At 36.6% G+C, this 20,097-nt stretch overlaps 2 protein-coding genes across 4 annotated transcripts; one reads left to right on the top strand and one right to left on the bottom strand.

Moving 5' to 3' along the window:
• The first annotated feature begins 221 nt into the window (after positions 1 to 221).
• Positions 222 to 7,997, top strand: LOC131162087 (CBL-interacting serine/threonine-protein kinase 8). Of its 2 annotated transcripts, none has more exons than XM_058118230.1 (14): positions 222 to 1,081; positions 3,065 to 3,127; positions 3,245 to 3,316; positions 3,470 to 3,577; positions 3,670 to 3,744; positions 3,839 to 3,892; positions 4,004 to 4,129; positions 4,950 to 5,039; positions 5,318 to 5,440; positions 6,335 to 6,454; positions 6,790 to 6,906; positions 7,129 to 7,185; positions 7,297 to 7,371; positions 7,568 to 7,997. In XM_058118230.1, exons 1-14 carry the CDS (start codon positions 923 to 925, stop codon positions 7,667 to 7,669), a joined length of 1,341 nt encoding a protein of 446 aa, XP_057974213.1. In that variant the 5' UTR covers positions 222 to 922; the 3' UTR covers positions 7,670 to 7,997. The 2 variants fall into 2 exon arrangements, with proteins under 2 accessions (XP_057974213.1, XP_057974214.1); XM_058118231.1 differs by having other exon boundaries at positions 229 to 1,081; positions 7,331 to 7,371.
• Positions 7,998 to 8,286: 289 nt separating this feature from the next.
• On the bottom strand, positions 8,287 to 12,008 carry LOC131162086 (pentatricopeptide repeat-containing protein At3g24000, mitochondrial-like). 2 transcript variants are annotated; one of them, XM_058118229.1, is made up of 3 exons: positions 11,691 to 11,968; positions 9,187 to 11,410; positions 8,287 to 8,791 (listed from the first exon to the last, which is right to left on the bottom strand). In XM_058118229.1, the coding sequence occupies exons 1-2, from the start codon at positions 11,781 to 11,783 to the stop codon at positions 9,227 to 9,229; spliced, it is 2,277 nt and encodes a 758-aa protein (XP_057974212.1). In that variant the 5' UTR covers positions 11,784 to 11,968; the 3' UTR covers positions 8,287 to 8,791; positions 9,187 to 9,226. The 2 variants fall into 2 exon arrangements, with proteins under 2 accessions (XP_057974212.1, XP_057974211.1); XM_058118228.1 differs by having other exon boundaries at positions 8,418 to 8,835; positions 11,691 to 12,008.
• Between the last annotated feature and the right edge of the window lie 8,089 nt (positions 12,009 to 20,097).

The raw sequence follows: 20,097 nt of genomic DNA, 5'->3' as shown, positions 1-20,097 counted from the left end.
TGGAATAATCTGTATAAGTAAGATGTCACAACAAATACATATATTTTTCTTATTATTATTTTTTATTTTTTACTCATCTAAATCATTTTAAATTTTTATAATAAAAAATATATTTTTTTGTCACATGCCATTTTTTAATTGTTTTAAAATTTCCTTTCAAAAATCAAATTTAAAGATTAAATGCCCGAACCTTTTACAACTGGATGCCAACGGGACGCATACAATTGATTTAAGATTGATGATATGTGAAACCTAGCCGCCATCATCCGGACAGGGCATGGAAGGTTCAATTCCATGAACACACAGGGAGAGGAAAGAGGGAGCCATTGCTCACTATGACAGCTTCATTTGTCAACCACTTCCTGCTTCTCTCTCTCTCTCTCTCTCTCTCTCTCTCTCTCTCACCAAATCCCTCTACGGCCTTTAGCTAAGAGGGTCAGAACAAACAGCCCCATATAAAATATGAGTTATTGATCTCTCCATACACTTCCAAAATTCCCTTGTTCCGAATCAAACAAACCAACTCATAAAAGTATAAATTCTTCCTAGCGAAGATTTGGGCATCTGGGATTTTCCTGCTTTTGCTTTTTTGCTTTTTTTCCCTGGAAAATCCGACCGAGAAAGGCCTTTGATCTTCCTTCCCTCTTCAGTCGTCTTCCGCATCAAAGTGGGTGTGGTGGGTTTTGCTTTGCTTTGCTTTGGCTGGCTTTCTGACCAACCCATCACTGCTTTTCCTGCTTTCAAGCTGTTCTCCAAATTCTCCACACCTCCTAGTTCCAATTCCCAATTCCTGGACTGAAAATTAATGGGAAAAGCTTCTTCTTAAAGCTTAGCGTGTGTCGTTGATTGGGTAAGAGTGTGTGTTTGTGTGTGTGGAATGGTGTGATTGAAGTCGGATTGAATTTAGTTGCGGAGAGGAGAGATGGTGGTGAGGAAGGTTGGGAAGTACGAGTTGGGAAGGACGATCGGCGAGGGGACCTTCGCCAAGGTGAAGTTCGCCCAGAACACCGAGACTGGGGAGAGCGTTGCCATGAAAGTTCTCGATCGCGGCACCATCATCAAGCACAAGATGGTCGACCAGGTTTAATTTTCTCTTAGTTTCTTCTCTAATTGGTTGCTGTAGGGAGACATGCAAATTTGGATGATCTGCTCATGCCCATTACTCTTTTAAATTATCTTGAGGTCAGACGCTTCGACTTCCTTTGTTCTGCACTTGCTTAATTAATCTAAGAATCGAACGGGGACATCCTGGTAACTTAAAGCCAAAAGCCCTAGCAAATTTCTGCTTCGGAAGACCCCCCTCCTTCCTGTTCACGATAATCAATTGAAGTAGATTTGACTGTACGCTTTGCGGTTTCTGGCTTTGTGCCTCTGCATTATACGCTAATTGAATTATACTGTGTTTGGTTAATTTCTGGGACTTCCTCTGAGAAACTAATGTCAATGTGCTAAAAAGGTGAATTTCGTTGGGATGATCTGCTCAATTGTATCAGCTTCACATGCATACTTAGTGCTTTACCTGGCCTCCTGGGTAGGGGAGGTTTGGAATTTGGCAGCTAAATTCACAGAAAATAAGATATACAAACACATAGCTTACGTGCAGAAAATATAAATTTTGCTTCAAATTAGATATTAGCAGCTGGGAATACAGTTGAGTTATTATTGTACCATTGTAGTGATAAAAGTTAAGGGTAATGCATTTTAGCTTTCAAAAAAAAAAAATTCCTTTTGGAAGAAAACCTAAATTAGTCCATCTTCTGTTCATTTTTAGTAATCTTGAGATCAGACGGCTTCAAAGACTATAGTGCTTTACCTTGCCTTTCCGGCAGGGGAGTTTTGGAATTTGGGGAGCTAATGCATAGAAAATAAGATCCCTGTTCAAACTCATTGTTTATATGCAGAAATTATGTGTCTTTCTTCAAATTAGATGTTACCAGTTGGGATTATGGGTTGAGTTACTATTTTACCATTGTGGTAATAAAATTTAATTCTGATGAAGTTTAGTTAAAATATGTGTGTATATATATATATACATAAATTTAAATTAGTCTATCTTCTGTTTATTCAATTAATGCTGATGAGTAATTTTGCTTAGAGAATGCATTGATAGAAGTACTGGGCAAATGATAAATATCTGAAGAAATCTCTGGACAGGATAGAAATTTGAGCATGCAGTGGACATGTTCTTCTAAACTTATCTTGATTTCCAATGACTTAATGTTTTTAACTTTATGTTGAAGTTATTAGCTTATTCATCTGACAAGCCTGATTGTGTTACGAGGTAGAACTAGTTTCAAGTCTCAGTTAGAGGTTGAATGCTGCAATCCAATGTGCTCTAATAAGGAAAAGAAAGCCTAGTAGAAAATGTGATAAATTATCTCTAATAGGAATCAAATGCCTCATGAAATACCATAATAAGAGGTGGTATTGCTGATGGTTAGTTTTGTCGAGTTAATGAACTTGTTAATCCAGTTTTTCAGGGTGAAATGAATTACAAAATCCTGATCCAGCTATATTGTAATTTAATTTTTTTTTTTAAGTTTCCTGTGCCACATTTGTACTCCTTAAGTCATCCTCATATAACATAATATATTTTAGCAATAAACATTTAAAACATTTTTTGTCACCCTGCATGTGTTTGCATTTGCACATTACTAGTTAAGGCAATTTTACCATTCATTGCTTCAAATATTTATGAAACTCAGTTTTTCATCAGCTGTGAATTTTTCTCTTCGGGACCTTGTTCATGCAGCATGAATCAGAAATAATTTCACCACTTTGTCACTCAGAGTTTATGCAATGAGCGCATAGAATGTAACTATAGTTTTTTGCAAATTGCAACTGCTAATATCTTAAAGTGGATCCTCTCCAATATGGCGAGGAAGATTGTCTTCATCACTTTTTGTTTGCTTCATTTGGTGGTTTTATTTTTATTTTTGTTGGTGTGGGTTGGGCATTTGGGAAAGAAAGTAAGTTGAGGCGATTTCTATTTTGCTTATTCTAATTTCGCGTCAACAAATTTTTGAATCTGGATTCAGCAGCTTAATTGATGCTTGTCATGCAGATTAAGAGGGAGATATCTATAATGAAGCTTGTTCGACACCCATATGTTGTTCGTCTGCACGAGGCATGGGCTTTATAATCAGTATAAACTTTTCATTGCAGGCATTAATATTTTGAAGTCTGTTCATGCACAACGAGGGAGTATGTTTTATAATTGATAACTGTTGTTTTCTTGCGTTAGGTTCTTGCAAGCCGTACAAAAATCTATATTATCTTGGAGTTCATTACAGGTGGCGAATTGTTTGATAAAATAGTGAGTTTCCAACTTGAGATATGGCAGCTGAATGTGGACTGCCTGTCTGTAGTCAGGCATTATTTTATCTTTTTTATTTTTTTATTTTTTTATTTTTTATTTTTTATTTTTCCTTTTCAAAGTAAAGTTCTGATATCAAGCATCATAATGCAGGTTCAACAAGGGCGGTTGAGTGAAAATGATTCTCGGAGATATTTCCAACAGCTCATTGATGGTGTGGATTATTGCCACAGTAAAGGAGTCTACCACAGAGACTTGAAGGTGTTCATTGGCTGGCATTTTAAAAAAACTGTCGTGCATTTAGTCTTAATAATATTCTTACTGTTTAATTTTTGTTATCTTTTTATGCGCAGCCTGAAAATCTTCTACTAGATTCTCAAGAAAATCTAAAAATTTCAGATTTTGGTTTAAGTGCATTACCTGGACAAGTGAGGTTCTTGATTACCATCGTAGTTTCTGACACTGTTGAAGAGGGGAGAAATGGTATTAAATTTGTCCTTGCTTTGCGCTGTTTGTGTGCAGGGAGTCAGCCTCCTTCGGACAACTTGTGGGACTCCCAACTATGTAGCTCCGGAGGTAATTAAGACTTAACAAGGGTGGTTTCTAATTGAAATGTAATTCTACGTGAATGGCATGTAATGTTTGTTTCCATAAATATTTCTATTTATTTTTTATATATTGCTTTAGGTGCTCAGTCACAAGGGTTACGATGGTGCTGTGGCTGATGTTTGGTCCTGTGGCGTCATCCTTTATGTTCTGATGGCCGGCTACCTCCCATTTGATGAACTTGATCTTGCAACTTTGTACATTAAGGTACATATCTCTTATGCACACCTTACTAGAATTATTGTGCAGATAAATACCTCTACGGGTTGCGGTTACCAAGTTTTTCTTTTCTTCCCTGGTCAAAATGTAACTTGAAGTAATGTTGCTTCTAAATAATGCAAGCTGCAGTATGATGTAATAAGCGTTTCTCTTATAATTGACCGCTTTTAACTATGATTAGTTCTGTGTTATTTAAGTAATATTTCTGGAATCATGTGAACTATTTTAGGTAAAAGGTAAAGTGATAATGTTGCCACTGGTACCATGGGACCAGTTTTTCTTGTTATTCAGAAGAAGTGTCTTTTGCTGGGGGTTCTTTTGGTTTCTACCTCACAGATTCATCTGTCATTTAAGCTCAATACATTTGTTAAGATTTGACAAGCATTGTTGGCTCACAACCTAATAGCTTAACCTTTTAGGTCAAGTGATGACTTAACATGGCATGTGAGCGATTTTTGTCAGGGGGTTCTTGGTTTTTTTTTTTTGGTTGCCAGCATTTATCATCTGTTCATTAAAAATTATTGTAATCCCATTGTGTGTGATTTTGGGTTATTCCCACTTTGTTTATCGCTCCATGTGCGCGTGCATGCACCCCCTGGGTTTTTGCGAGGGGTATTGCCATTTTGCATGTCATAAAATAATTGAAATTTTTAGTTTGTTCTACCTTCTTATCTTTTATACACACACACACACACACACACACACACACACATATCCTTTCTATGTTTTATGCCTTCCATTGAAATTTTATTTCTGTATATTATTCTGCAGTTTATATAATCTAAATTTTTTGTACACTTCTCTGCAGATTGAGAGAGCGGAGTTTTCATGCCCATCTTGGTTTCCCATAGGGGCAAAATCTCTAATTCATAAAATTTTAGACCCAAATCCTGAAACTGTAAGCATCTTTCTGCTCCCTTATCATTGGATATGTGATTTTGTGCTCTGTCCTCGTTACGTGTACTAGTAAGGAACTTATTAATGAGGAGGGAATTGTGCTTTTGTGGCTGTTTAAATGTGTGGATTTTTAATGGTTTGGCATGATGACCTCCATAAAAGTCAAATGTAAGATTTGAAAAGATACTTGGTGGCTGGAAACTACCAAAAGCAAAGAAGAGTTGTATTACTGACTCTCTCTCTCTCTCTCTCTCTCTCTCTCTCTCTCTCTTTGTGCAGCGTATACGGATTGATCAGATTAGGAACGATGAGTGGTTTAGTAAGGGGTATGTTCCAGTCAGACTTCTCGAATATGAAGATGTTAATCTGGATGATATAAATGCTGCTTTTGATGATCCTGAGGTTGGTAAGGCTTTCAAATGCTATTTTTATCATAAGAACTTAAGACTGCGTTTGGTACAATAGTAGCCAGCTGTGCTTGTGGTCCTGACCCTAAATTGTGGCAAAAACACTTGCACCCCATATATAGTACTGTGAGAAATGCTAGCAACCTTACCCATTAACTCTGGTTCAATGTTGTTCTATTGTTATCAGTAATTTAATGCCCCAACTCAAATTCACTTGCATGAATTGTTGAAGTGATACCTGTCTGTTCATTGACTGAACACTGTTGCTTCTGCTTGTCATAGACAAGTCGGGGATCTAGGGCTAATCCTTTCATACTCAGAGCAGTCTGTTGAGTTCTCTGACTTAAAAACTACAAATTGTTCCATCCCATGAGGCTTTATGTTCTTCAAACTGTTTAAAATTGTGTACATGCAATTCAGAGTCCAGATTTGCAAGGCTCTAGTTCAGCTCTTTACTACATGAGTCAGAAATTTAGGCTTTAATTTACTAAATGAGCTTATAAGCCAAGGAAGCTCAAGGACATATTTACAAAATAATTTTGATTTTATAATGCATGTGGGTGCTTGCATGGCACATGTGCATATACATGCATACATACTTGTGGGCCCTAGAGCCTGTGAGGTGAGTCCAAGCAGTTGAGTGATTGGCTCACTTATCTGTATTGATGATACAAATATATTTAGGGCTGTTGGTAAAATGAAGGAAGAGGACTCTCTTCAGTAAGCCAAGAAAATTTTGTTTATTTGTTTAATGATTTTATATTAGAAAAATAGTAGACAGAGTAATTCTAAATTTTAATGGATTATCTTAGTGAAATCAGGTGTTCTGTTTATAGTCCTTGGTCTGTCTATGTTGTTTGCTCATTTCTAGTACTTTTGTCTTCTGTAGGAGCTGCACTCCAGCGAGCAACGTGGGAATGAAGAGATGAGTCCACTAATTCTAAATGCATTTGACCTAATTATTCTTTCTCAAGGCTTGAACCTTTCATCTCTGTTTGACCGTGGGCAGGTATTATTCATTAACTTATGATTTGTATTCAGTCATTCGTATCTTACACATAGTACATACTTGAGCAATTTCCCCTCATCGTTTGACATTTGAATGTTTTATAGCTTAACATTCTTGCCTTGGACACTATACATGGGCTGCTGATCTTTATTTATTTAGTTTCTTGATTCTTTTTTCATCATGATTTCATCTCATGTATGTATTGCAAATTATTGATTATCAGTAACTGATATCATTGCTGTAGAACTTAGTACTTCAAGTTAAATTATTGTCTCTTAAAATATTTTATTTCCAACTTTCATTAATTTATTTGAATTCCTCATCCTCCCTGACAGGACTCTTTGAAACATCAGACACGCTTTGTTTCACAGAAACCAGCTAAGGTTGTTCTATCAAGTATGGAAGTTGTTGCACAGTCCATGGGTTTCAAGACACATATTCGTAATTATAAGGTAACCAGTAGGAATTTGTGTTACTTTTGTTTCCCTTTTACTCGGCCAGTATCATACTCATTGCTTCATAATATTCCATAATAGAAGTTTCAGAAATTTTTTGCTATTGTTTGTTTTATTTTCATCCTGTTTTTCCTTTTGTCCTTTTCTCCCTGCTTACTGGAGAGTGATCCCACCTTATGGTACTTTACAAATTAAAATGATACGTTGTTTTAATTTCAGATGAGGGTGGAAGGTCTTTCAGCAAATAAGACTGCACATTTCTCAGTTATTCTGGAAGTAAGCTCATAGCACTGCTCTTTGCTCAATGTGTAGCTGACCTTTCCGTCAACTGATCCATTATATTATTTTTATATTGTTATGCTGAGACTGAGTCATTCTACTTAACAGATATTTGAAATAGCTCCCACATTTTTCATGGTAGATATTCAGAAAGCAGCTGGAGATGCTGGTGAATACCTTAAGGTCAGCTCAAGAATATTCCTTCTGCAGTCGTTTGTGGTTGGTTTTATGGATTTGCTTTTCACATTGCTCTGTATAACATTTTGGGTTATCCCTCTTTGCTTGAAATGTTTGTTGAGAAAACCTTTCTTTGGTTATGATGATTATGTTTTTCTATGTTCTGATTCTTATTGTTGTGTGGCACGCATTTGTGTTGCAGTTTTACAAGAACTTTTATAGCAACCTTGAGGATATTGTTTGGAAGCCAGCTAGTGAATCAAGCAAATTAAGGATCAGCAAGACGAAGTGTAAAAGGCATTGATTTTATTCCTTGCGACATTGCCAGATGTGTGTCCATACAAGGTTACTTCTTTTAAATGACTCATGCAGGTGTTGCTGCGCTGGTGCTCCAGCTTCTGTCCGTGCTTAAATTTTATACAACTCCCAGCTTCACCCCCAACCCCTACCCCTGTCAATGGAGAAAGATCCCCTCGTTTTTGTATGATTAGCGTTTGTAAATCTGCATCTATCGAAAGGGATCTTTTGCTATTGTATGACATTATGTAGCCGAAAGGGTGTCCAAGAGTTCAAGTTGTCAAGTATTGCACCATTTTGAATGAATGGATTTCTCATAGTTGATAATTTTGAAATTGTGTTGCCTGTTGCCAATTCATTCAATTTCCCCCTTTTTAAGGTGGCTATGCTGAATGGGCAATGTGGAGTTCCCTCATGTTGGACTTGGCTGAGAGCTTTTTGTGCAGTGTTCTTGAGAAATTGATTAGAAAAGTTGTAGCTTCCATAGGGGAGCATGACTGCTTCCCAGGCAAAAGTAGTTGGAAATAAGCAGCAGCAGATGCTATCCTGTACAATGCATTATAAGTATTTTAATGAAGGCCAGGGGCAATTTTACTTTCATTTTTTTGTTCTCCAAAATTGATCTTTAATGCTCGTGAATAAAGCTTTCCGCTGGACTAAACCTGATCAATTTTATGTCAACATCGGTAAAATAGAAGAAAAGCTCCTAAAAAACAAGTACCACTGGCAAGCTAATCAATAGAGTTTTGAGAGCATTAAAGAAAATAGAGCAGCTGTGGATACCCTGGCAACAAAATTCGTTAAATACTAGCATACATGCAACTTGTAGAGAATGCAGCTGCTGATGCTCTGCATGTTTCTCCATTGCTTGTAGTCACTTGTCCGTACACATGTTGGTTCACTGCGTTATGCAGTGTTTCTACTGCCCACCTTTTCTCCCAGAGTTTTGGCATGCCAAACTTGCCCGAACTATTATCAGAGATGAGGAGTATCAGAACAAGAAATCCAATATCAGTCATGACTTGGGACAGTAGTCTTCTAGAGTAGTGAATCAAGGAACCAGCTTTTTAAACACAGAGCAAACAACAACTGATCTCCAATGATCATCTGAGTGGCTGAGATAAATGGCCTGCGTGTGATCGTCATGGCAAAGGTTCAGCTGTTGTGGAGATCCTAGAGAAGAGAGTGGGTGAAGGAAAATGTTAAGGCACAGTGTGTATGTCTTTTCAATAAACTTTCAATTTATATGCAGATGCAATATGTATTCTTTCTAGTTTCAGTTTAAGAAACTAAGACCCACTTCTTAAATCCAAGAACATTCAGAACAGCTAACCGGCCACCACTTTTTCTCATATTTCGTTACAGCAGATGCTAGAGTTTTGCAGATTTTCAGATATTCAATGTATTAAGAATAGAGGTAAAAATGGTAACCGAGAATAGAAACCTTAGATATTCATTAAATCAGCAATAAACAAGTTTCAGGGACATGCTACAAGTTTACAGTTTAAGGAGTCTGGAACTCACCCCCACATTCATTGTCTTAAGAATAAAGCGGCCATAAATATCAAAGAAGACTGCCAAAATCCCCACAAGAGCAGGGTCCATTTATAAATTTGTGAAGCCGCTTACTATCTCGAATGATAATTTCCCTAGAAGTCAGCAAAGAGACAAACTTAATAAAACTATGGCAGTCCTTGCACATTGCAATACTCTTGATTATCCGCAATGGCACAGCACTTGGCATGTTTAACAGCCCAAATGCCACAGCCAGCTGTTCACTGTGATAAACAGCAGAGGATGTTTCTTCATCGCTGTCCTCATCAGTTACCTCTATACTTCCTAGCGACTCATAGCCGAGACTTTTTGATTTGTTAAGCAAATCCTCCAACAGTTCATACATCTTTTCACTGTGAGGATGTGATCGATCATCAGGTTTGAATGAGTGAACCTTGTCTTTAAAGCGAATCCAGCTCCAGTCCCGTAATTTTCCAAGTTTCTCTTCTTTCTTCATTTTTCTCACCTTTGCAACATCCTTCCATCTCCCTGCTGAGACATACATTTTCAACAACAAGAGATAGGTTTCAGTGTCATTTAGTTTCAGTTTCAGTAGTTGTTCAGCGGCATAAAACCCTAACTCTAGTTTCCCATGACTTTTGCAGCCTGCTACCAAGATTGACCATATAAATTTGTTGGGCTCAAAATTCATCTTCTTGATAAAATCAAAGGCTTCTTCCAGCTGACCCAACCTCACAAACATATCAATCAGGCATGCAAAATGCTCCATCACAGGTTTGATTTTGTACTCAGCTTTAATCATCTCAAAGTAACTCATTGCCTCATCAACCATCCCTGCATGGCTACAAGCTGAAAGAACACCCACAAAAGTTATCTTATTTGGTCTAACTCCTGCTCGTCGCATATCCTCAAACAGCTGCAATGCTTGTTGAGACTGGCCATGCTGTGCAAATCCAGTAATCATAGAAGTCCAGGAAACCAAAGTTCTTGTAGGCATCTCCACAAAAGCTTGGTTGGCTCTTTCAATGCTCCCACATTTATTATACATGTTAATAAGTGCAGTTCCCACAACCACATCCGACAAAAACCCAGTTTTAATGGTCAGAGCATGAACTTGTTCCCCCTGTTCTAAGGCTGCCAAACCACTACAAATGGTTAAGATGCTTGACAAGGTGAATAAATCAGGCTTTATACCTGACTGGTTCAATTTCAAAAAAATGTTTAGTGCCTCAGTTCCACTATTGTGTGCTGAAAGGTCATCTTTTGCAAGATCCATCATTTGTGCATGGCCTGCAATCATCGTATTCCATGCAACTAAACTGGCACTTTCCACTTGATCAAACAATCTCCTCGCATCCTTTATCAGTCCAAACTTTAGGTACAGATACATGATAGAATTTGTGATGCGTGGGTTTGATTCATAACCAAGTTTAACGCACAATGAATGAACTTGTTCCCCAACACCAAAAGCCCGCATCATACAACAGGAGCTCAAGGCGCCAGTCAGAGTGAACTCATTAGGCTCAACCCCCTCAGAAAGCATCTCGGTGAAAAATCTCAAACCCATTGCAGCTACACCATTATCAACACAAGCACATATAGCTGCGGTCCATGAAATCACATCCTTCTCTTCGACTCTCCTGAAGGCTTTCACAACAGATTCCAAGCTGCCACATTTAGAGTACATGCTACAAATGGAGCTGCCAACGCTTCTATCAAATTCAATATGGTATTTAATAGCATACGCATGGATCTGTTCCCCCAATTCAGCCAAGCACAATGAAGAGCATGCACTAAAAACACACCCCAAAGTGTAGTTTGTAGGATAAGCCCCAGCTTCGATCATTTCTAGGAAAACGCGTAGGGCGAGCTCTGGCTGCAAATTGTGAACGTAACCTGTCATCAAGGCTGTCCATGTAACGACATTTCTCCTGGGCAATTTGTCGAAAACCTTGCGAGCGTCCCCCATGGCTCCGCATTTTCCATAAACATTGACGAGGAACGTCATGAGATAGAAGTCTTCGTGGGCTCCGGTTTTTATCATGTGGGCATGAGCAATATGAGCATCTGAAACCGAATTCTTCCCGTCTATGCATTCTTGCAATATGGGGACGTAAAGGGATGATTCAATCTTTGTGTCCTCTCTGATCATAAAAAACCCATCTCGGACACTCTCTGAACTTCCCTCCAATTTGGTAGTCGTGTGACTTCTCTGATAAGAGACGCCTGGACTCTGAGACACCAGCCAGAAGCAGCCCAGATCAGTTCTCACATGGAAGATCGAATGAACAGTTCCATTAGCATAAAAACTGACAGTTGCACTGCTTAAATTCAAATAATACTAGTACCCAAATGTAAATAAATGATTGAGTATTGGGTTTGGGCATGATTAGCGTTTAAAAATGATCAAGAATATTACTTGTAAATGCAAACTAAACAACAGCTTTACTTCTATAGCTTCAAATTCCCTTTCCATTGGACAAGAAATGAAAAACCAGAACTGAATTATACACCTTGTCGGTTAAATGAGAAGTGGAGGAGTGTTTTCTGAGGTCTGCTTCGAGCTTGGGGGTGCTACCAACAGCAAATGAAGGCAAAGACGCCATGAGAGTAGAAGGGGGAGCACCGCTGGTGCCCGTGTATAGGATTAATTTACATTTGTTTTGTTTTGGTTCATATTCACATTTTTTAAGTGCACCCAATAAACGTTATCTTGTGTTCTCTCTGTTCGGATAACACGGTCGAGGAAGGAGATGCAGTGTCGTCCCTGTGTTTTCCTCTGTTTTCTCGAGGTTGCCCACCCCTTTTCATTTTTTTTTTTGTGTGGCTGCACAAGGTTGTAGACTAAGGTGCGAGTAACTTGGTGTTTTGTTCGCGCCATAAAAAATATTTTTATAAAAATAATATTTTAAACATTTCATTTCTGACAATAAATTACCTGTCTTGTTGATATATTTTATTTTCTTCATGTTGTGTAAGATTTTCAGTATTTCTATATCAGTATTTCTTTAAACATAAAAATTTTGATAGATATTTCAAGAAGATCATCATTATAATCTTTATATGTGTATAATCAACAAATGAAAAATATTTATATTTTCAACATTAATTAAATGTACAAAATATACGTATGGTCTATGAGATTTGGCAACAAGACAGAGTTCTTTCTGTGATTTCAAAAATGTCACAAACCTTCCATGAGTTTTCAAAATTACTATAAACCTCTCCTAAGGTTTACTAAAAGACTATACCTCTCCTTAAAAAAATTATCTTTTTACAAAATACAATGGAAGATTGTGTGTTTTTTACATGCCTTAGGAAATGTCTTGTGATTTTTGAAGCTTTAGGAAAGATTATTGGAATTTTTGAAACCTCAAGAGAAACTATTGTCTTTTTGTCAAACCTTAAGGGAAGTTAGTGCCTTTTGTCCTAATAAATTTACGTCTTAAAATTTTCAAAAATCGTAAATTAAGAAAATTTAATACTTAAATAATCAAATTATTGAAAACATTCAACATTTAAAATTCATGTTTGTATTTTTGTTTGTCATGTGAATTAGATTTATATAGATTTGAAAAAGATGTGCAATCCTATATTATATTTTATTCAAATTCATATAAATTGAAATTAAAATCTAAATTTCAGAATCCCATAATTAAAGAATCTTACTAGATTCTCAAGATTTATATTTATACATTGATAAAGATAAAAAAAATTATTTGATCAATAATACAAAGGGTTGCCATTTGAAGAGACTCTACGACTTTCTATAAGGAAATAAGAGAAATGTATAACAACATGAGAATTAAGAAGGGTTATGAAAGCTTTGTAACCTAAACAATAAAACATGGAACCCATAAATTAGTGGGATCTTTAACTCAAAGAACATTTATGTGCCGGGTTGGCAGGGAAAAGGAGGGAGGGGTTTAGTTATGAAAAAAAGGTCTAGAACAAGGTACACTAATTATTGCTATCTGTTATATATATATATATATTCTTCCTTGACTTAAGCATTGGAGTGATCCTGTGAGGTATACCCTAAATCTTCTAAGGCCGATTTCCTTTTCTTGTAGGCTCAGGGAAGGTTGGTTTTGCTATTTTTGATGGCAACAAATTGGCACTCCAAATAAGGGAAGAGAAGAGATTTAAACTATCACGGACCCCCAAATAAGACTCAATTAAGGGTCGTGCAGCACTCGTTGAGTGGTCTCCCTTGAATGAGTCAGTCGATAGTCACACGTTCAACCTACAAGCGAGGACTAGATAAGTCTTGATAACCATGAGAAACTAGTTAGGAAAGCATCAATACTAGTGACGAGATATCACATGGGCAAGACATTCATAAAGAACATAAATCATGCACAAGATATAAATTAAAGAGTATAGGGAAGAAGAGCTTGACAAACAATACTAATATGGTTCAGCCCCTGCCTATGTCCACGCCTTGAGTCACACCCAAGGTTTCCACAATCCACTATCAACCTCTTTCACCGACGGAGAAGCTTTTATAAACGGAAACAAATCCCTTTCGCTCACCATGAGCCTTTCCAAGGTAATCAATCCCTTAACGCTCACCCAGAGCCACAAGGTTCACTAAAAATCCTTGGAATTTCATTTCACTAAGAACCTTTAACCATGATTCCCCAAGAACACTTCATGTAACACCCCAAAAATTTTGGCTATATTATTATTATTATTATTATTTTCATTTTACTTAATAAACTATGATACCACGAACTGTAAACAAAGTCAATCCGGACCCAAAGTGGAGTACCGAGAATATACCTGTTCATAAATACATATTAACTATGCAATGGAAAACATGATATACCTGAACCTTATACACAATACCAGAGTCCTACTAACTTTATAATTATGCATATACATCCCCAAAAATTCATAGAAATATTCTAGGGACTCACACAAAATTTCTCTTTCAACTCAAACACTTACCTTGTAGTTAGGGCAGTACTAAAACCTTCTCTATCTTAGAGCTCGCTCCGCTCGTTTGTTTGGGTTTCCTTAAATGTTTGAATTCTGGGGTGAGACACCTCTTAGTAAGTGGGATAAATTAACATCAGTGTGTGGCACATGAGTTTTATTGTGTTATAAACATATATTGTACATAATTAACTGCATCTGATAAATCAAGTAAATCTATTTTGTATAAATCTAAAGAATTCATATTTCAACATAGACATACTGTGTCATAATAAATTTTTGTAAAATACTAAAATTCTGAATGCATATAAATTATCTACTATATTTGTATAATACTAAAATCATTCCTAGGATGGATAACTAGCTGATATCATGTATTACCTCCATATAATTGGGTCGTGTAGCTCGTAGGCGGGACCTAACAATGGTTGGCCTACCATGCTAGGCCAAAATTGACTTCTCTATAAGTATGATTGGCCTGCCCAATCTGATCTGGACTACTAGAAGGCACACTACTACACTGGGCTCAATCGACTATCCATACACCGAAACTCTATCTGAGACATGTGGTGGCACTAATCTGAACTGATAGCTACGGTACCGTGCTCTGAAACTAAACTAAGTCATTCGGATTCTGCTATCATATAGTACATTTCATAAATAACTGTAATATAACTATTTCATGGTTTTGCGTAAAATATGTCATAATAATGTTTCTGAATAAACTGTTATAAATATATCTAATCACAACATCTGGGTCAGCTGAAATATCACGACATCTAGGCCGACTGATTTATCATAATATACTAAAAATACCATAAGTTCTGTACTGTTTATAGATTTTCTGTAAATTCGATATAAAAACGTGTTAATATCTGTAATAAAATATTTATACTCATGCCACACAATTTGAGTATTATTTTATAGTATACTAACTGTCTGAGAAGATCATGTTTTTCTGAGAAATAATATTAAATCTGTTTCCATAAATTTGAATATCCCAATAATTCATATATATAATTTCTGAATCAAATATTGTAATTTTAAACGGTGAACTTTCTGAAAATACCTGACATAATCTATCCCCTTACCCGATTCTTGGAACTATGCCTGCAGTGAATTCAATACTATGCCTGCAGTGTGGAGACCTGAAAAATATCATAATAAAAGAAATGGGGAAAAGTGGATTTTTGGCTGAGGGACGAGAAAATCGGTGACGATTTTCTGATAAGTATAGAAATCCGGCAACGGTTTTGGTAAATTACCACGGGTCAATAACATGTAAAATGGTAAAATCCAGCCAGTTGGGAGTCCAAGAAAATCAGTGATGGTTTTCTTGGCAGTGCTGAAATATAAGAAATCCTGTGAGCCTTCAGCTAAAATTAAAAACCAAAATTCTCTCTCTCTCATCTCTCAAACCCTACAGTCCGCCATCCTTCCTCCTTCGATTAGGGCTCCGTTAAGCCCCGTTTTGACAATCAAGAACCACCATAGGGTTCTTGGGAAGATTCTCTATAGCATAGGCGGAGCAGATTTTCAGTTTAGGGTCCCGAGGCATACTCCAAAACTGAGGTAAGGGTGTTAAATATTAGTTTTAATGGTTAAATTAGAGTATTTGGGGCCTATGGAATATTAATTGATAATATTCTGGTGATTGAGTTGATTGATTTGTGAAAAATATAATTTTAGGGATTTGAGCTTTGAATGTTGCAGGGGTGTAGATTTGAAGCTTTAGTAGGCTTTATAAGAATCAGGTAAGAGAAATATGTTATGCCAGTTAAATCAGAAATTTTTACCAGAAAAGTGTAGTATATGTTTATGAGTTTTTAGAGTAAGAAAATATATAGTTTTACAAATTATAGTTAATGAATTTTATTTATTTGTGTGGCATTAGAAATACTAGTATAGTGCAGAATTCTACTTAGATTTTACAGAAATACGATTATATAGTTTATACAATTATGATACACAGATTATACAATTTTATTTGTAGAACTATGTCTATTCAGTGTTTTATAGAACTATGATTTACATAGTTTATTCAGATATTAAAGTTTTATTCAGATATACAATTTTTATAGTACCATGATATATAGATTACAGAACCATGATATACAGATTTTACAGAACCATAACATACAAATATTACAGTTTATACTGATAAATTTATTATAACGTTATGGTTAACACAGTTTTATAGAGTCATGGTTACTATAGTTGAACAGAATCATGGAAAATCAGTAAGATATATAATAGTATTATATAGTATCAGACCCTAATGGACCAGATCATATTATGGAGCACGGTACCGTAGCTCATATAGTATAGAGTGCAACCATATATCTTAGATAGTGTGTGGATTTTATTAGTAGTCGATCGTGCCTTGGGAGAGATTGCAGACTCCTTGGTAGTCCGAGTTGAGGCGGTCAATTTGATGATAGAGGTTTTAGTTGACTTATCCTGGTTGGCCAACCAGTGTTAAGTCCTGCCTGTGGGCTGCACAACCCTATCATGAGGGGTTAAATCATGACATATAGCCATCCAGGGAAGTTTTCATAGTTATATATATATATATGGTTTTACAAAAAATAGTAGATATACCTATAGATACTAAAAGTATGATTAAATAGAAAGTTCTAAAACAGTTGTATTTTAAACCACATAGGTGTGAGTTATATTATATTTTATTTTGCATGCTATCTTAGCTTCAATTGATTAAAAGTATATTGTTCATGTAAACTCAGTTGTCACACATTGGTAATAGCTTATCTCGTCTTATTGAGAGTTGTCTCGTCCTAGTAATTTAACACATTTTAGGTAATTCAACTAGACGAGCAGATCAAGCTCAAAGATAGAGGGGATCTTGTACTGCTCTATCTATAGGGTAAGTGAATGTTGGAAGATGTATTTTTGTGTAGATTCTAGATGATATAGTGGGAAATACTGAAGAGATGTGTATATATATGTTTTGGGAAAATACTGAATTCTGGTATTGTAATTATGGTTATATGATTTTATGTTTTCTGCTGCATAGGTGTGTTATGTTATGAACAGGTATTCCTCGGTGCTCACTTTGAGACCGAGATGTTATAGTAGATTTTTAGAGTAGTATGACTTTACAGTATATTTTTTAAAAAAATGACATGAATTTTTGGGTCATTACAGTTTGGTATCAAAGCCTAGGTTGTTACGTTTTGTAGACTCTAGTGCACAACGTAAAACAATACCAGAATATAGGAATGCAATTTTGAGAAGCATAGAAATTGGGATAGAACAAAATTTCAGTGAGTTAATGTTGGGAAATTAAGAAGAGTATTTAGGGTTTTGTTTCATGATCGAGAAGCAGGATTTTCGTAGTGGTTTCTGAGTCTTTCCTGAGGTGATGATTTTAGGAAAGTCATAGTAAACTATTGTCAATTTTTGGAATGAATCTTAAATTGAGAATAAGGACGTTAGGTTAATTGATGATATGAGATTTTAGTTAGATAAATGTATTAGTTGTATTATGAAGATAGGAAACTCAGAAGATGCTTATTTTCTTTTCAGAAAAGACCCTGAGAATAGCAATATGAATGCTGGAAGTAGTGGCGTGCAACGTAAGGGCTTTCAGCATGGGTGGCAGTGACTCTGAACATATGCTGCGTAGTGCATACCAATAGGTCATGGCAGGTATTGTGCTGAACTTCGGGGGATAGAACTGCCCACCAGCTGACCCGAGCTGCTCTATCGAGCAATTTACCTGTATGAATCCCCCAAATTTTACGGGAGAAGCCGATGCAATTGTTGCGAAGGAACGGATCCAAGAGATGGAGGGTTTATTGGCAAGTCTCCTTTGTGCAGACGAGCAGAAGGTTTTGTATGCTGTTTTTAAAATGAGTGGGGAGGCCAAGCGTTGGTGGATGTTGGTGAAGCTACTTGAAGAACAAAGGCTAGATTCAGCAACCCTAACATGGAATCGTTTTAAAGAAATTTTCTATGATCAATACATTCACTCTTCCAACGAAGATGCTCAGGCAGATGTGTTTATGAACTTGAACTAGAGGAAGAGGCCTACGCCTCATAGATTTCTGGCAAGCTCTAGCTTGGGCCCATGGAGGAGAGGTGGACATAGCGGTGGGCAGAGGCAGGAAACTATGAGCTGTGAGGTTTAGGGAGAGAAGACCTATTTTGTTTGTCTGACATGTGGGAGAAGAGAAAGGGGAGAATGCCGAGCAAGGAGGAATGTCTGCTACCGCTGTGGTAGACCGAGCCATATAGCACGAAACTGTTGAGCGCAGTATATTACAGCTCCCGTTCCTAGACAGTTTCAGGATAATACCCAGGCACCCATGGAGGCTAGCAGAGGAACACAGCCCCAGCGAGGGTCTATGCTTGACATGTGGGAGAAGTTTGCTTGGATCTTGAAGATGTGAATGTCCACTAAGTAAGAATTCTTTGGAGTGCAGGCAACGATTCTCAACAATAGTATTCAAAGCTCTCAAGAGATGTACAAGGATGTTCAAAGGTCCCCAATCATCTGTAAAAGGTGAGGCACTAAGGTTTAGAGGTTATTTTTATAAGTAATCTTGGCCTTAGGTTAAGTCTTGACCATTGGATCAATTAGATTAAGAAAATAATCCGCGTGTTTTCTCGCTGAAGTTCAGAATTTTAAAACTTTTGTAGGTTCAGATGACTAAACTTTCGGGTTCAAGCGTTTGATGTTCCTTAAAGCAAAGAAAAATACAGGGTCAGACGACTGAACTAAGGGTTCAGACATCTGAAGGTGTTCTGCCTGTTCTGTGTTTCAATAATTAAATCTTCAGATGACTGAACTAATTCTTTAGTATTCTAAGGAAATTCTTCAGACGTCTGAAGTAAAACTTCAGTCGTCTGAGGTTGCATCTTTAGATTTCTGAGGGTACACCTCAGTCGTCTGGGTAAACCAACTTCAAAATTTTTATTTTCATTTCAAAATCAATTTTGCTCTCTTTCTTTGATCATTTATAAAACATTTTTTGAGCTTCAAAATAAGGTCTTTAAGTCCATGTTTAACCCTAGAAGATTTTCATGAGATGCATGTGTAGGGCATATTTTGAGCTTCTAGTTATATAATATAAAATATGCAAATACAAATAATTCTAAATACCCATTCCCATGACGATCTTGAACTTTATGCTTGCATCTTCATTCTTCTACTCTTTTAGTTCCATGGATTGTGTCAGGTTGCATATGCTTTAATCCTCATGACTTCCATGACTTCTTAACCTTCTATGCATGCTAAATATTGTTCCTATTCACAATATCAATGCACAGATCAAATGTCAAGTGATTTGTCATTATCAAAATAGGATTGGACTCATAGAGTCAACAATCTCCCTCCTTTTTTTTTATGATGACAAATACACGAGCAAAAATAGAAAATGGGTTACGCCTAACAAGGCTCCCCCTCAAATAATGCACAATATAAAATTCAGCATAACGTAAAATAGGCAATAGTTTTGCATGTATAACTCATGGACTTATGTATTTTTCTCCACTTGCATTTAAAAAAAAAAATTTGCAAGCTATTTTTGCTAACTATTTTTGCTATAACCTTATACTCTTCTCCCCCTTTTGACATCAACAAAAAGGTATATAACAAAAATGTTCTGACATAATTATATCTCATCTTTAAAAAATATGCAACCTTTAGATTTCAAAATTGTACTATGAAATATGTCTCCCCGTGTTATTCAATTTACTTCTCCCCCTTGAGAGAGTGGGTTCAGTTGCCTACAAGTTAGCTTTACCACCAACTCTATCTAAGATTCATGACGTATTCCATGTTTCCATGTTGAGGAAGTACGTCTCAGATCCCTCCCACGTGATCAGCTATGAGGAGATATAGCTTAGAGATACTTTAGCATATAAGGAAACACCAGTGTAGATTCTAGATAAAAAAGAACAAGAGTTGCGCGCCAAGAAAATTCCACTAGTAAAAGTCCTATAGAAGAATCATGT

This window comes from Malania oleifera, chromosome 8 (genome assembly GCF_029873635.1).
Source record: "Malania oleifera isolate guangnan ecotype guangnan chromosome 8, ASM2987363v1, whole genome shotgun sequence".
Classification (NCBI taxonomy): domain Eukaryota; kingdom Viridiplantae; phylum Streptophyta; class Magnoliopsida; order Santalales; family Ximeniaceae; genus Malania; species Malania oleifera.
Note: the sequence above shows the minus strand (reverse complement) of the source record. Positions and strands in the feature narration are given on the sequence as shown.

What these genes read in the sequence shown, in the direction of transcription:
- LOC131162087 (XM_058118230.1), top strand. Translation starts at nt 923, where the DNA reads ATGGTGGTGAGGAAGGTTGGGAAGTACGAGTTGGGAAGGACGATCGGC. An exon ending in ATGTTGTTCGTCTGCACGAG is followed by an intron (nt 3,128 to 3,244) that starts GCATGGGCTTTA and finishes TTCTTGCGTTAG; the next exon opens with GTTCTTGCAAGCCGTACAAA. An exon ending in CCAACTATGTAGCTCCGGAG is followed by an intron (nt 3,893 to 4,003) that starts GTAATTAAGACT and finishes ATATTGCTTTAG; the next exon opens with GTGCTCAGTCACAAGGGTTA.
- LOC131162086 (XM_058118228.1), bottom strand. Translation starts at nt 11,783, where the DNA reads ATGGCGTCTTTGCCTTCATTTGCTGTTGGTAGCACCCCCAAGCTCGAA. An exon ending in CTTCTCATTTAACCGACAAG is followed by an intron (nt 11,411 to 11,690) that starts GTGTATAATTCA and finishes CTGGTGTCTCAG; the next exon opens with AGTCCAGGCGTCTCTTATCA.